Source organism: Equus caballus, chromosome 10 (genome assembly GCF_041296265.1).
Source record: "Equus caballus isolate H_3958 breed thoroughbred chromosome 10, TB-T2T, whole genome shotgun sequence".
Taxonomy (NCBI): domain Eukaryota; kingdom Metazoa; phylum Chordata; class Mammalia; order Perissodactyla; family Equidae; genus Equus; species Equus caballus.
This window is the reverse complement of record NC_091693.1, coordinates 37,679,655-37,696,042: the sequence shown is the minus strand read 5'-3', so window position 1 is coordinate 37,696,042 and position 16,388 is coordinate 37,679,655. Positions and strand designations below refer to the sequence as shown.

The 16,388-nt window shown below is 34.9% G+C and overlaps 1 protein-coding gene and 1 non-coding gene across 6 annotated transcripts in view; both read right to left on the bottom strand.

Annotated features, from left to right (window-relative positions):
* SENP6 (SUMO specific peptidase 6) overlaps positions 1-16,388 on the bottom strand; it is a 116,770-nt gene that overhangs the window by 50,635 nt on the left and 49,747 nt on the right. For all 5 annotated transcript variants that reach the window (XM_023650664.2, XM_023650666.2, XM_070225154.1 and 2 more), the window contains one exon: positions 7,183-7,253. In XM_023650664.2, the coding sequence (XP_023506432.2) occupies positions 7,183-7,253 (71 nt within the window). The remainder of the gene's footprint in view (positions 1-7,182; positions 7,254-16,388) is intronic.
* LOC111775519 (U6 spliceosomal RNA) lies at positions 10,968-11,073 on the bottom strand. The gene has a single exon (XR_002811226.1). It is a non-coding gene; the product is annotated as a U6 spliceosomal RNA (small nuclear RNA).

The following is a 16,388-nucleotide window of genomic DNA, read 5'->3' as shown; positions in this document are numbered from 1 at the left end:
ACAGTATTAAAGAACTAGAATGTGGCACTAAGTAAAAAAGGAGGCTGACAAGATTTGGAATTCAGAAAACATACACACACAGTTGTCTGGAATACACAACCAGTTACTGGCATAATTTAATTTACAGAGAGAGCTGTCATAAATATGGATTTTTTTTCCCTCCAAGTTTTCTTGACCTAATGAAATTTTTTATGTACACAAGAGACCTTTTTCCTTATGAACACAGTTTTAGAAGTCTTTGTAATCCCCACAGTATCTGTATGTCATTTTGCTCTATATCATTCTTCTGCCAGACCCTAATCAGAGACTGACGTTTTAAAAACTATCATCACTTCATTCCTGCACACAGCATCACACTCTTCACCACCACAGTTACCTCATGACGTCTGCATCACATTCTCTCCACCTCCTATCACGATTAACAAAGAGGGAAGCAAGTGGCCCAAGATTTGAGAGAAATGAAAGATTTTTAGTGATAACAGACAAAAATGATTTTAAAAACTTGATCCCTAAATCAAGGTTATTTACAAGGTTCTGAAGGAAAGAGACAGAAAAGGCAAAGAAGGACACAATTAGGAATTTTAAGATGAAACTTTTGAAACAAATGTGATGTGGAGGATGGCAAACGACTGACAGTGTATAGGAAACCACAATAGACCCACAAGGAGGCAAATAATAAGCATAAAGAAGTTAATATCAAGATTAAAAAATTCCTTTAGTATTCTATCTTCTACGAAAAGAAGGGAAAAACATCTGAAAAGATTGATGATTCAAGTGAAAATCAACTACTCTCAACTCATTGCCAGAAAAAATGGCAAAAGACTTAAAACTTGACCGGTCCAGGAATGGCAAACGCTTAACAAGTGGCTTGTGGCAGTTTTAGCAGCTAACTGATGAAGGAAGGCCTTTTTTCTAAGCTGTGACACAGCCTCAACAGAGTACTCCAGGAAAGTACTTGGGATGAAACCCATGTGACATTCTTGCTTTCGCTGAACTCCTCTTTTAGAAAGGAGAGGAGAATACAGTGTTCACCCAAGACTGCACAGTATGAACACCAAGATTAGGAAATTTCCTGGTGGATTTTCTGGCTCGATTTTTTTTTTAATATACCACAGTATTTCCAGATTTGCAGAAAAGGTGAGAATATGGAAGATATCCTGAGATAAGTACAAGGGATTAATAGGTTGGACATATAGAATAAATTTTAAAATCCCAGTTTAAAAAAAAGGCCCTCCATAAAAAGAATGTTCATAGCAGCTTCATTCATAATAATCAAAAGTAGAAATAACCCAGGTGTCCATCATCAGGAGAAGGGATAAACAAACTGGTACATCAAATCACTAATGCGTGCAACATGGATGAATTTCAAAACAATTACCCTGAATGAAAAGAAGCCTTACGTAAACGAGTACAATATTGTATTATTCCACTTATACGAAGTCGTAGAATAGGTAAAATTAATCCATGCTAGAAAAAAAATCAGAACAATGGTTACCTTTGACAGGGCAAGGGTGAGGACTAACTGAAAAGGAACATGAGGGAACTTGCTGAGGTAATGAGACTATCTGTACTGTGTCTGCCCAAGGGTTTGGGTTAGGGCGTGTGTACTTGTCGATTGTATTTAACTGTAGACTTAAGGTCTGTGCATTTCATCATATATAAATTTTATTTCAAAAGAGAAAAAGAAAACTATAAACAAATATTAAACTCTAGATAATGATATATCTGCTGAAGTATTTAGGAGTGAAGTGTACTGGTGTCTGCAATTTATCCTAAAATGTATCAAGAAAAAAATAAGATGAATTCTTATAAATGGTTGAGTCAATACATAGGTATGTGATAAAATATAGAAAAGTGTTAATTGTAGAATAGACATGATAGATATCTGTGTATTTACTGTAAGTCTTTCCACTTTTCTGCTTGTTTGAAAATTTTCATACTAGAAATTGGAGGTGGGTTGGGGCAAGGAAGGCCCTTAGCTTTCTTGTTTGAGAATTCAGTTGTGGTATTACTAACATGCTGGAATGCATATACCCTAAGAACAGTGATAGAACACAACTATCTTTATTCTGGTTACGTATTTCTTTTAAATTATTTTTATAGTCTTTCAAAAGAGAAAGACAAACTAGAAAACCAGTTTTCTCCATCTTGTAGCCGCTACTATGACTGAGTTTCAATATAAAATAAAACTGAAGTTATGTATCATGTTCTCATTACAGCCTCCTTAAAAATCACTTTTTGCTAAGCTAAATAAGTGGTAAATAGGCAGACATGAATAAAAGAAGAAATTCAGATGGCCATTGAACATATAAACTTCCTCACCAGTAATGAAGAAACTGTGAAAAAACCAAAAACGATTTCCCTATCAAGCTGGCAAAGCCTAAAAGAACAACCTCGAACGTTGCCGAAGAGCATGAGAAAACAGGCTACTGAATACTGTTTGTTAGGGGCTGACACCCTTTCCAAAAGGCATTTTGGCAGTGACATATCAAAAGTCTTTAAAATACACATAAACTCTGTCCCTGATTTTATTTCTACAGATTTAATCTAAGAAAATAATCAAATACACAATATGTATGTACTAGATTATTAATCATAACGTATATAATATCAAAACACTGAAAATAAACTATAGTGGGTCACTATGCTTTGACTAAAAAATGATTAGAGACTTGGATATATTAACTTGTAAAGAAGTCCACCTTAGATAAACTCATCCATTTGATTCTTAAACTTCCTTTAATTTTGCTTCCCATGCTGGTTTTCTTCTGATATTCCAGCACCTTTTTTTTTTTTCCCTAAGGAAGATTCACCCAAGCTAACACCCATGCCAATCTTCCTCTTTTTGCTTGAGGAAAATTTGCCCTGAGCTAACATCCATGCTAATCTTCCTCTATTTTGCGCGTGGGTTGCCGCCACAGCATCGTCACTGACTAATGGTATAGTTCCATGCCAAAGCAGAGTGTGCTGAACTTAACCACTAAGCCATGGGCCGGCTCCTCTAGCATCTTTTAATCAGAGTATAGAAAACAAATAATATCATAACAAAGGCAAAAATCAAGTTACAGAACAGTATATATAGTATGAATGCATTAAAAAAAATGGGTACATATGCAAAGAAAAAGCCTGGGAATTTACATATTAAGATGCTAATCTGACTGGTTAAGAGTAAGTAGATATTTTTCTTCTGCATATGAATTAAACAGTGCTAAATAGGGTGATTTAAGTTGTAATCATAATATAATTACATTAAAATGTAATTAAATGGTCATTCATACAGTAGAAGTCTATTAATTCTCTTTGACAAGAATACAAAGAACAGGTTGGAAAACAAAAGGAAGGTTAAGAAATAAAGGAAAGAATAGGCAGGGGAACAATGAGAAATCTTAATTTACAGTTATATAGTTGTCGTTATTCTACATGTTTAAAAAATATATAAAAAGAACATTAAGCAAAAAGCAACAGGATATGTGATCTCACCAAAACTTATACTTAATGGTTTAAAAGCTTTAATTTTATCCTAGAGAACTGCTTATCAATGCTAATAAGTGCTGATACATGGCTATAAGTTATCAAAATTCATATTGTAGGGGGCTGGCTCTGTGGCCAAGTGGTTAAGTTCGTGTGCTCCGCTGCGGCGGCCCAGGGTTCGGATCCTGGGCGCGGGCATGGCACCGCTCGTCAGGCAACATTGAGGCGGCGTCCCACATCCCACAACTAGAAGGACCTGCAACTAAGATATACAACTGTGTACAGGGGGGTTTGGGGAGATAAAGCAGGAAAAAAAAAAAAAAAGATTGGCAACAGTTGTTAGCCCAGGTGCCAATCCTTAAAAAAAAATTCATATTGTGTCTCTTAAATGCAAAATAAAAGGGGAAAAGGTAATCACCTTAGGTGTTAAGAACTATAAAAAGACAACGATTCCTTTTTAGGAGAAAATTATTCCAGGTGCTATGCCAATAACTGGGGTTTGAAATTTCTATGTTTTAAAAAATATCTCCAAAGGAAATTCTAAAATAAAATGCAACCTTTATGCAACAATATATGCAATACTATTACAGCATTCTCATTCATCCTATGCCCAAGTATACACGCACCCACCTAACACAAAAGAAACTACAATCAAAGTAAAATATACCAATATCTCTCTCCTGAAGTTTACCAATACTACTTGCCCAGATGAACCAGATACGTGTGTGTGTAAACAAACACTTCATTTATTGTCTATAAGTCCACAGATATCAATAACTGAACGAATAAGTAAACAACTAAGGGAGAAGGCACAGCTCTTTCCTACAGAAGAATTCCAATTAATAAATGTAAAAGAAATGAAGAAAAGAGAAAATTACCATTAGATAAACACCAATTAATGACTGCTGCCAGCATGACCCACCAATGGATGCTAAAGCCAGTGGGTGAAAGTTTGAGGAAAAACAGGATATTTGCATAGTCTTAGAGTATAGTATCTCTCCCAAGATCTTTATTAAGTATAAAAGGAAAAAAAAATAATTTTACAATGGAGAAACATAGCAGAAACTATCTAATCAACAGATCATAGTTAACATCACAGTACTAAGACATATCAATATCATACAACCCCTGATATAATGTGTTGAAAAGACACAGCATCACTTTTGTAGAAGTCCTGACAAAAATGCATAGCCTCAACCTAATCATAAGACATCATCATACAAACCTACACCGAGAGGCATTCTACGAAGAAACTAACCATACTCTTCAAAAGTGTCAAGGAGACATGACAAATAAATGCAAGGTGGGAGCCCAAACTAGATCTTGGAACACAAAAAGGATATTTGTGAAAAACTGGTGAAAAATGACCAAAGTCTGTAGCTTATTAAGAATCTTATAACAGGGGCCGGCCCCAAGGCCGAATGGTTAAAGTTCACATGCTCCACTTCTGCAGCCCAGGGTTTTACCAGTCCGAATCTTGGGCGTGGACGCGGCACCGCTCACCAGGCCATGCTGAGGTGGCATCCCACATGCCACAACTAGAAGGACCCACAACTAAAATATGCAACTACGTACTGGGGGGATTTGGAGAGAAAAAGTAGGGGGAAAAAAAGAATCTTATAACAATGACAATTTCTTAGTTTTGATAAACGTACTATGATTGGAAGATGTTAACATCAAGGGAAGCTGGGTAAAGAGTAAACATGTACTCTCTCTAGGATTTTTTACAACTTTTCTGTAAGTCTAAAATGATTTCAAAATAAAAAGTAAAAAAAAGATTGTTTTTATCTACTTAATGAATGACGTTCAATAAACATTAAAAATTATTTGTAACAAGAACTGAAAGCCCAGAAATAAAACCATACATATACGGACAGCAAATCTTTGACAAGGGAGCCAAGAACATACAATGGAGAAAGGAAAGTCTCTTCAATAAATGGTGCTGGGAAAACTGGACAGCCACATGCAAAAGAATGAAAGTAGATCATTATCTTTCTCCATAGAAAAAAATAGACTCAAAATGGACCAAAGACTCAAAGGTAAGACCTGAAACCATAAAACTTCTGGAAGAAAATACAGGCAGTACACTCTTTGACATCAGCCTTAAAGGGATCTTTACAAATATGATGTCCACTCAGACAAGGGAAACAAAAGAAAAAATAAGTGAGTGGGACTTCATCAGACTAAAGAGCTTCTGGAAGGCAAAGGAAACCAAGATCAAAATGAAAAAACAACCCACCAACTGGGAGAAAATATTTGCAAATCATGATTCTGATAAAGGGTTAATCTCCATAATATATAAAGAACTCACACAACTGAACTACAAAAAAATAAACAACCCAATCAAAAAGTGGGCAGAGGATATGAACAGACATTTTTCCAAAGAAGATATACAGATGACCAATAGGCACATGAAAAAATGCTCAACATCACTAATCATCAGGGAAATGCAAATCAAAACTAAGATATCATCTTACACCAGTTAGAATGGCTATCAATCACCAAGACAAAAAAAAGTAAATGTTGGTGAGGTTGTGGAGAAAAGGGGACCCTCATTCACTGCTGGTGGGAATGCAAACTGGTGCAGCCACTATGGAAAACAGTATGGAGATATCTCAAAAAATTAAAAATAGAAATACCATATGACCCAGCTATCCCACTACTGGGTATTTATCCAAAGAACTTGAAATCAACAATCCAAAGAGACTTGTGCACCCCTATGTTCACTGCAGCATTATTCACAATAGCCAAGACATGGAAGCAAGCCAAGTGCACAACAACTAACTGATGACTGGATAACGAACATGTGGTATATACATACAATGGAATACTACTCAGCCATAAAAAAGGACATAATTGTCCCATTCACAACCACATGGATGGACCCTGAGAGCATGTTAAGTGAAATAAGCAAGACAGAGAAAGACAAACACCGTATGATTTCACTCATATGTGGAATATAAACAAACTCGCAGACAAAGAGAACAATTTAGTGGTTACCAGGGGGAAAGGGGTGGGGAGGGTGGGCACAAGGGGTGCAGAGGCATATTTACACAATGTTTGACAAATATTAATGTACAACTGAAATTTCACAATGTTATAAACGATTGAGACCACAATAAAAAAGTTAAAAAAAAAAAAAAAGAATCACTATTCTAAATGATGAAAACCAATCTGGTGGTGAAACATTTTTCAAAATGTTACTTGCCCGTATTTTATTTTCACATTAATATAATATCAGCATATTAAACATAATTTCAATGCAAACATAAATTTCTACTCACAATTATTTTCCAACATCTACTGTTAACACTGTTGTATCTGTGTATTCAGTGGTTGCATGATGTATTTTAAATTTTAGGAGCAAAACCTCTTAAATCAAGACAATTACACAATACAAGATTATAATAGTTAAACAAAACACAGTTTGAAGTTATAACCCATTTACAGCTAATATTTGGATCTTGAATCTAACAAAAATGCTAATAAAATCTAAAAGATTTCAAGCTGTAGTCACATGAATATGCAATCATTCCCCGATTTTTCAGCTTACAATTAAATTGATTCTCAAATCAGTTATAAAAAATGGTTTTCCACATATTTCTGTAATACCTGGGAATATTGTAAAGCCAGTGTCATATCTCTACTTCTACCTTTCATACAACTACTAAAAACCCTTCACAGGTGTAACAAATAAAACCGCACACTTACCAACACCTTGGGGCCGACTTAATCTTACAGAATTATTTTCAAATTTTTGGACATGAGGTGGGTATTCTTTCCTAGAAAAGGAAATTTATATAGTTTTATCCTAACAGAAAAACTGCTTTTCAAAATGAAAAAGTTTAGGGAATATTTACAATACGATTATTAAAAGCAAACCATAGCTTCTTTGCAACATAAAAAGTGGCACTATAAAGTAATAAAACTATATTACATAAATATACTAAAGCTTAATACATTATAAGGTCCCTAAGGGCAGTGACTTCATTTTATTTAGACTGCCAATCTATCAGAGCCCACGGCAGGCAGACTTTCAAACAAATCTTTAATAAATGAATGCAAATTATTGTTCTTCAAAGTAATCACTTTGGAAAGTTACATATTTATTCTCCAAATGCACAAAACTTTAGAATTTTTCCTTTGGAACTGCCTTCATAATCAGTTTATAAAAACCACATAAAAAAATCTTGTAATACTTCATTGTCATACATTTTCTGAATTAAAAAAAAAATCACTCAACATTCAATTTGCCCAATTTTGCTGTAAATGTTTTTAGTTGTTTAAAAACAAATCAGTGAATAAAGGAATAAGTGGTGAGTATGATATTGGCCTTAAGGACGATTCCAAAATCAGTACAAAAAATGTTATGTATAAAACCAGCAATCATGGAACAAGTATTTTAGCCTTGTAATACATTATGGGAATATAAAAAAAATTAAATTACATTGTCAGACTTCATATACAATATTGATTTTCAGGATTTTGAACATAATCCTTAGTAAATAAGGATCCTAAAATACCATGTAAGTCCAAATATGCACTAATTTGGAGGAAAAGGAAAAAACTGTTAGCTAATTGTGGGATTACAAGCATTAAAGAAGATTCACAAAAAGTGTACTAGACCAGGGAGCTACAATAACCAGACACTTTTCGCAGAATAAAAGCTTCAAAAAATATTCCCACTTTATTTAACCAGGGAATTAAAAATAAAAGAGGTTATTCTATTATTTGTAAATCCATTCACATTCATGATTGATATCTTTCACAGAGTAACGTAACTAAATTAATTAAAAATCCTAAAGGAATTTTCCTGTAAGGATTTCATATTCTTACACTGGAAAAGTCAGAGCACCTAAACTGCAAACAGACCATGAACAGGACATAAGAAAGCAGTAGAGCAGGGATGGCAGCGTATCTGTAAGAGCAGTCAGCAAACAGTAAGCACCATGTGCCAGGAACTGTTCTAAGTGCTCTGTGTGTATTAATTCCTTTAATCCTCACAATGACCTTATACAGTATATACTATTATTATCACTTTACAGATAAAGGAAACTGAGGCACAGTGAGGTTAATAAACTTGCCCATGGTCACACAACTATTAAGTAGCAATGCCAGAATCTGAATCTTGGCAAATTGCATCTATATTGATGAGTAATGGTGTTTTCATTATTGCTGAGCAGCATTTGGTACAACTGGGCAATTTCTACCCTGCCAAAATTTTAAGATTTGTGAGGATACGAGTTGTGAAGATCAGAATTTGCCTCAGATAGTAGTACTAGAACTACAAAAAAGGTGGGTTTTCAGCTCCTAATTTGACTACATTACGCTTAAAATAAAATACATATACTTTCACATTAAAGAAAATATAATATAGTCTTACGTTTAAATCAAATAACTGATTTTTTAATTTCTGATTTTTACAACTCTAAATTTGGGAAAAATAAAGACATCAACTTTAAAATGCAACAGAGGCAACGAAGCTGAAGCAAAATATAATGACACTATTATCATAAACTCCCAAAACTCTGTGAGTTGTGTATTTTCAAAACAGTGGACAACAGAAACAGTAGATATTCTCACAACTAAGGATCATCAGGGAGGAAAGTAACTATTTGACAGAGTGGCCACAAAATCTGGAAATACAGACATTTTGAATTTTCGTCAGTTTGAACCTGCTTGACTACTTATTCTGTGGTATGCTACAAGCACAGGTTTATTCAGTAATAACTGACAAATCATCTGAGACAACAAACATAGAGGTTCAAGGATTGATGAAAATGGTGCATTAATGCACTGTTTTCTTTGCAATTTGACAGTGCATTGAATCATGCATTGCTAATGAGGAACACATTGAATATATCATATAATATACATGACCATACCATGTATTGTAACGTAATATTAATAAACTATTATGTATATTTGCCAACATTTACAGACCTTATGGCCACTCTGTATCCAATATTTGCTACATGTTTCCCTACACAAACAGCGAAAACTAAGTTTTGTTTTAAAAAATTTATTATAATGAATAAATTATAGAAATTGAAGCATACTTTAATACAAGAATACAAGAATTTCAGGACAAAGGTATTATTACGTTTGATAAGAGAATTAAAAGAACTTGCCAGCCATAAACTATCTTGTGTTCTTTAAAATTCAGTTTTGTTTTTTAAAAAAAATTTTGTTAGGCGATCAAAAACCAAATTTTATGTTAATTTCTTGGTTTGATAGTTCCGTCACTCTACAGACACTGAAATTTCGAACTCCAAACAGCACGAAGCTCCAGCCTGGGGTTTAATTTCTCAGTGGACATCCTTCCCCACCTCAAACCAAGTGAGAGCAGAGAAGCCTCCCTGTCAGCTGCCCGCTACAAGGTGGGAGGGCTTTTTGCTTCTGAGGGTTTGTGTTTTGTAGAAATCCTAGAGAACACTCTACCTCTGGGACTCAACATTTCACAAGCTGCATAAAATGGAGAGTTTGTTTTCCTCTGTGCAGTATTTAAATAACATCAGAATGCCCTCTCATTAAAAGTTAGATAGGCCTCAGCCATGAAAGTCTTTTTTTAAAACAAACAATTTTGGAATAATTTTACATTGCACAAGAGCTGAAAAGACCATTCAGAATTCCCTTCTACTCCTCACTCAGTTTCTCCTAATGTTAACACCTTCATTACATCATACAAAAGTAAAAAAAGAAACCAACATTGGTACACTACTATTAACTAAACGCCAGACTTCATTTGAATTTCACCAGCTATTCCACCAATATCCTTTTCTCATTCCAGAATCCAATCCAGGATCCACTGCATTTAGTCGTCACGTCTCCTTTCTCCTCTGTTTCCCAATCGCAGGTCGTTTTTCAGGACGTTGACACTTTGGAAGAAGACTGGTCAGTTACTTTGTAGACTGCCCCTCAACCTGGGTCTGTCTGATGTCTTCCTCATAATTAGACTGAGGTTGTGGGTTTGGGGAAAGAGTATTACAGAGGTGAAGGGCTCTTCTCATTGTATTGTATCAGAGGGTAGGTACATGCTATCAATATGATTTATCACTGGTGATGTTAATTTATTTGGCTAAGGTACTGCTTGCCAGGATTCTCCATTCTAAAGCTACTCTTTTTCCCTTTCCACATTCTATTTGGAAGCAAGTCAGTCAATCAAGCCCACAAAAAGGTTGGGGGTAGCTAAGCTCCACTTCCTGAAAAGGGGAGTTATCTACACATATTATTTGGAATTCTTCTGCAATAAACAGCTATCCATTTCCCCCAATTCATTTCATGCAGCTTGTAAAATCCTAGGATAGTTCAATAAGTAAGGGATTTATTTAATCAATCATTTATATCAGTATGGCTCATGGATTTTTACTTTATACGTCAGGTTATAATCCAATTGTCTCAGCTTTGGCTCCCAGGAGCTCATTCATATGGCTCCTGTGTCCCTTTGATGTGACCTCATTGTTTTTTAATTCTAGTAAAACATACATAAAATTTACAAAAATATGGACTGCTTCGAGAATCTGCATGTCATCCTTGTACAGGGGTTATGGAAATCTCTGTAAATTGTTCCAATTTTACTATGTGTGCTGTTGAAGCAAGTACCCTTTTGTTTTCTGAGTACTTGTTTGGTTTCTGACACTACAAGATATTCCAGGACCATTTTGTGTTTTCCCCAACCCATCCCCAGAATCAGCCATTTCTCCATGTTCCTTTTTTTAGAAAGTAGTATTAGAAACCAGGATCTGGGTGCTGTGGGCTTTGTGTTTTTTTTTTTGCTTGGTTTAAAGATAGCTCATTTTACTAATCTTTCTAGTGCTCTTAACTGATCTCAAAAATGTAAATTTACATAAATCAAATGTATTCATTTTACAGTTAAAATCCATTATTCCAAACTCATGTTAAACTCATAAATCAGTCTAATTTTCAAAGAGCTGTATTGAACTCTCCCACAGTTGTACTCTAACCAAGAAGTTCTTGCACTTTAAGTATTTGAGGGGACTTTTATGCATTTAGTTATTATACTTTTATAGACTGTCCATTATAAGACATGCTCCTTATAAGACATGCTCCTTTATTCTAGTTAGTGCTTCTAATTTTAATTCCATCTCATTAGTAAAATTCTACTCATGCTTTCTTTTGGTTGCATTTCTTCTGACTCTAAATATCCCTTTACTTACAAATTGTTATTTTATAAAATGTCTGATTCTTATACAACATAGTATAGCTGATTTAACCCAACTAGTTTATTAAATATAGTCAACCTGATCACAATTGTTACAACAGCTGACAGACTTCATGTTTTCTTTTCATCTTACTTCATTAGTTGTTTGTTTTTGTTTTGTTTTTGTTTTTTGGTGAGGAAGACTCACCCTAAGCTAACATCCGTTGCCAATCTTCCCTTTTTTTTTTTTTTTGCTTGAGGAAGATTATCCCTGAGCTAACGTCTGTGCCAAGCCTCTGTTTTTTCTATGTGGGATGCCTCCACAGCATGGCTGGCAAGTGGAGTTGGTCTGCACCCAGGATCTGAACTCGTGAACCTGGGCTGCTGAAGCAGAGGGCATGGAACTTTAACCACTTGGCCACAGGGCCAGCCCAGTCTGTTTGTTACATCTGTATTTGTTTATTATTATTTTACTTTGTTTCCTCTTTTCCCCTACTTTTACTGGTTCGCACAATTACTGTTCACTTGTCCCTCCCCACCCCCAGTTAATTTAACAAATGAAGAGTTACCTTTCCTCTTTCAATGCTTATTCCAGTTGCATATTTCTGTTATTAACATGTTATCAAGATTCCAACTATTTTCTGAAGCAAGATGTTCTACTGCATTCCTAATGGGATGAGATCTTTAAAATTCTTTTACTTCCCCACTTTACCCCTCCCAAACTCCCTCCCCAAAACAGGCCTTAGGATTCTTTTTGCTTCTCCCTTTCTACCTTGCCAACACCTAGATTTTGCTGAAATAGTTTTGACTATTTAGTCACAGATTATTATTGCTTTTTCTTTGTGGCATATCTCTATTTGGAAACTGGAATATCCTTAGCCTTAATTGAATGCCGCTGTCTTAAGTTTTTAATTGTGCCGAATTATAAATCACATATAAAAGATTTTCTTTAATCTCAAAGATTTATCAGGTAATGAGACTTCCCTACCTTCAATGCCGTGAAAGCTTCTAGTGAGAGCATGAATATAAAATCCAAACTCTTCAGATCATCTTACAAAGCCTTTTATGATCTAGGGCCTAAGGGACCTCATCAAATCCACCTCATAAAATTTTCTCCTTTGCTCCCCAGGCTCCAGCCATAGTGGCTCTTTTTTCTGTTCTCTGAACATGCCAAACTCATTCCTGCATTAGCATCTAAGCACCACCTCTTCCCTATCTGGAAAAGCCATTTCTATGATCATGGCATGGCTAGCTGTTCATTTAGTCCTTGGTTAAATGTTAGCTTCCCAGTAGAGTTTCCAAAGAAACAGTACTGTCACTCTCTCTCACATCATCCACTTATACTTCTTTACAGAACTTATTTCATGTTTTACTTGTTCATTATTGGTCTTTGCCCATCAAAATGTAAACTACAGGAGTGCAGGGATCTTGTCTGTTTTGTTCATCACTGTATCCTTATGTCTAGACATAGCAGGCACTTGATAAATACTTGGAATGAATAAACGTGCATAACTAAAAGGCAGTATGTAATTAAAAGTGTATTTATCAGGTCAAGTAATTGTACAAACACTGCTGTACAAAGATGGTAATGTTGTCAAAACTGAACCACTGGCCACCATACAGAAATTAAAAATATTAATTTGTCAGCCAAAGTACAAATATCCTAATTCAGGCGTTTGAAAGGCACTGCAAACTTGTTTATATTCATTGATTGGACAGGCTGGTTGGAACCTGTACACACCTGGACTCGTTCACTGTCTTACTTCCTAGTCTTTTCCTAGTGTCTCCATATTAAATCACTGTCGTCTTCACAGTATGTTTTATTACGCAAGTCATTCTTCTCTTCCCCTATTATTCTTCTTTTAAAGAATTCAGTTTAAAGAATTCTTTTAAAGAACTCAGCAAATTTTGTTGCTCTTCTCAAATATCTACTATTCTAAATGAACTTTAGAATCAACTGGTCAAATTTCTTAAAATAACAACAAAGTCACAGAGATTTTAACTAAAACTGCATTAAACTTACCTTATTTTAAGGAGCTCTGGTATCAAATAGCCAACCAGGAACATAATACATGCTTCAGATTAGGTTCTTTTTTTTCGTCCCGAGGAAGATTCGCCCTGAGCTAACCTCTGTTGCCATTCTTCCTCTTTGGTGTTTTGCTTGAGGAAGATTAGCTCTGAGCTAACATCCACGCCAGTCTTCCTCTATTTTATATGTGGGTCATTGCCACAGCCTGGCTGATGAGTGCTGTAGGTCTGTGCCCAGGATCTGAACCTGTGAACCCAGGCCACCAAAGTGGAGTGCGCCAAACTTAACCACTACGCCACAGGGCTGGCCCCAGATTAGGTTTTTTAGATACATTTATATAAGATTTACACATCATTAATTCTATTACTGGATATTTCATTTTAGTTGCTACAATGAACAAAATTTTGGTCTTTCCAATACATACTCCAATTGATCAGAGGCGAATGAAGGAAACCTAATTATTAATACTGTCAGTCTTATAGCCTATCATCTTGCTCAACTCTTTTATTATTTCTAAGGTTTCAGCTGACTCCCCTATAATTCCAAGGAACACAGAATCATCTGTATATAACTATTTTCAGGTAACTTGAGACAGTAATTTATAATGCTGTCATAAATTGATACCACCTCTCTGCAAAACAATTTTGCAGCACTTATCAAGAGCATTAAAAACATTTCTAAGCTAGTCCATAGAATCCTTTCCCAGAGATTTATCTTAAGAGATGTATTTAGAGATTATATACAATGTCGTTCATCAATGTGTCATATATAATGGCGACAAACGAGAAATGGGCAAATGGGTAAATAAATTATGTATATCAGCAGGACAAGCTATTATGCAATCATTAAAAATCATTTTTAGGGGCTGGCCTAGTGGCACAGCAGTTACGTTTGAACCCTTCGGTGGCCCAGGGTTCACTGGTTCGGATCCCTAGTGCAGACCTACACACTGCTTGTCAAGCCATGCTGTGGTAGGAGTCCCACATATAGAGTAGAGGAAGATAGGCACAGATGTTAGCTCAGGACTAGTCTTCCTCAGCAAAAAAGAGAGGATTGGTGGCAGATGTTAGCTCAGGACTAATCTTCCTCAAAAAAAAAAAAAAAAATCATCTTTAGAAGCCAACTTAATGATAGGGGAAAATGCTCTGACATACTGTTAGGTGAAAATTCAGAATATGCAGCTGCACTTTCACTATAACTCCACGTGTTAGTTATATTAAAAATTGCATAGAAAATAAATTGGAAAGAAATGCTCCAAGATCCTAATAATGTAATTTTTTATTTTGAGAGCTTTTAAAAAATTATAAAATCTCTAATTATAATATTTTTTCAAACATCCTTTAAGTAAACATTTCTAGTATTTCACCTATTTTCTTTTATTGTATTCTTTTCATTTCTGTACTTCTTTGTTGCTTCAAAATTCTCTACAATAAACACAAACTTTTATAATAAAAAATAAATAAGTTAAAAAATTTTAAATTTAAAAATCACTAGGTGATTCAGTTTCATAATGGGTCAACAGATTCTTCATCTAGGGAGGGAAGAAAACCCAGTTCTATTACCAGATTAAATAGTCTAGACTCCTGTTGTTACCACATACACTGTATTCACAACCTACCTGTCCATGAGTCAGAAAGGAAATCGAGTCAGTCACCCACAACAAAGAAAAATGGCAGCAAACTTTTTAAGTTTTCAAGCTCTGGATCCTAATACTATTATTTATTTATTATTTATTCCAGCTTGGTTTTAAATTTAAAACACACATCATTGTGCTGAGTATATAGTACAATTGGAAAAAACCTGGAAAAGATTAACCTTCCACAACTACCTAACTGTTAGATAAACCATTCTTATAAATAATCATTTAGTTCAGATATTTATAGTCTCGCAAGAGTTAAGGGATAAAGATAAAGAATCTTCTATTACTCTTCAAAAGTCAGGAAAAAAGATGTGGCTTAGTGTTCATAAGAAGGTGCAGGGAAGGCTTACGTGAAAAATTTACGAAGTAAAAGCTACTGAGGCAAAAGTTCTTCTCAGTTTATCTTTGACAAAGACAAACACAACATAATTTTACGTAAGGATCCAAAGGGTTAATGGGCTAAATTCAACCGACCAGTAATAAGCTGCTGAGTAAAGCACTCACTCAGGTGTATTCTTTACAAGGTATTTTATAAACAATTGCTGCTTGATGTCTAGTTCCTGGTAGTTAGTACAAAAGACTGAAAGAATATTTATTACTATTAGATTTTTCAAATTTTACAATGTATAAGTCAGTTTTAATAACAATCTTATTTGTTCCTCACAAATCTCTTTCACAATTGGGCAAATATTATCATCCCTATTTTAGAGTAAGTTATGTGCCTAGTTGTAATGCTGGTTACTTAATTCTGTATCTTCTGACCCCTATTTCATTATTATTCCAATAAGAATGTAAGCTCCAAGTGGGTAGGGATTTCCGTCTGCCCCTAGAATAGTGCCTGGCACACAGTCACTGAAATATTTGCTGAATGTATCAATGAGTAAGTTTCCACTACAGAAATACACATAAGAAGCCAAAACAGTGGGAAAAATTAGGTATAAACTCTCCAAGGGTTTATTGTGAAAAAGAGAATAATCTTCGATCTTTATATTGTTCTGATAACATAACAGTACCTATACTTTACCTACTATAGCATATCAGAAACAATTTCTCTGTATAAAACAAGAGTCTGTCTGAAGTTACATAAC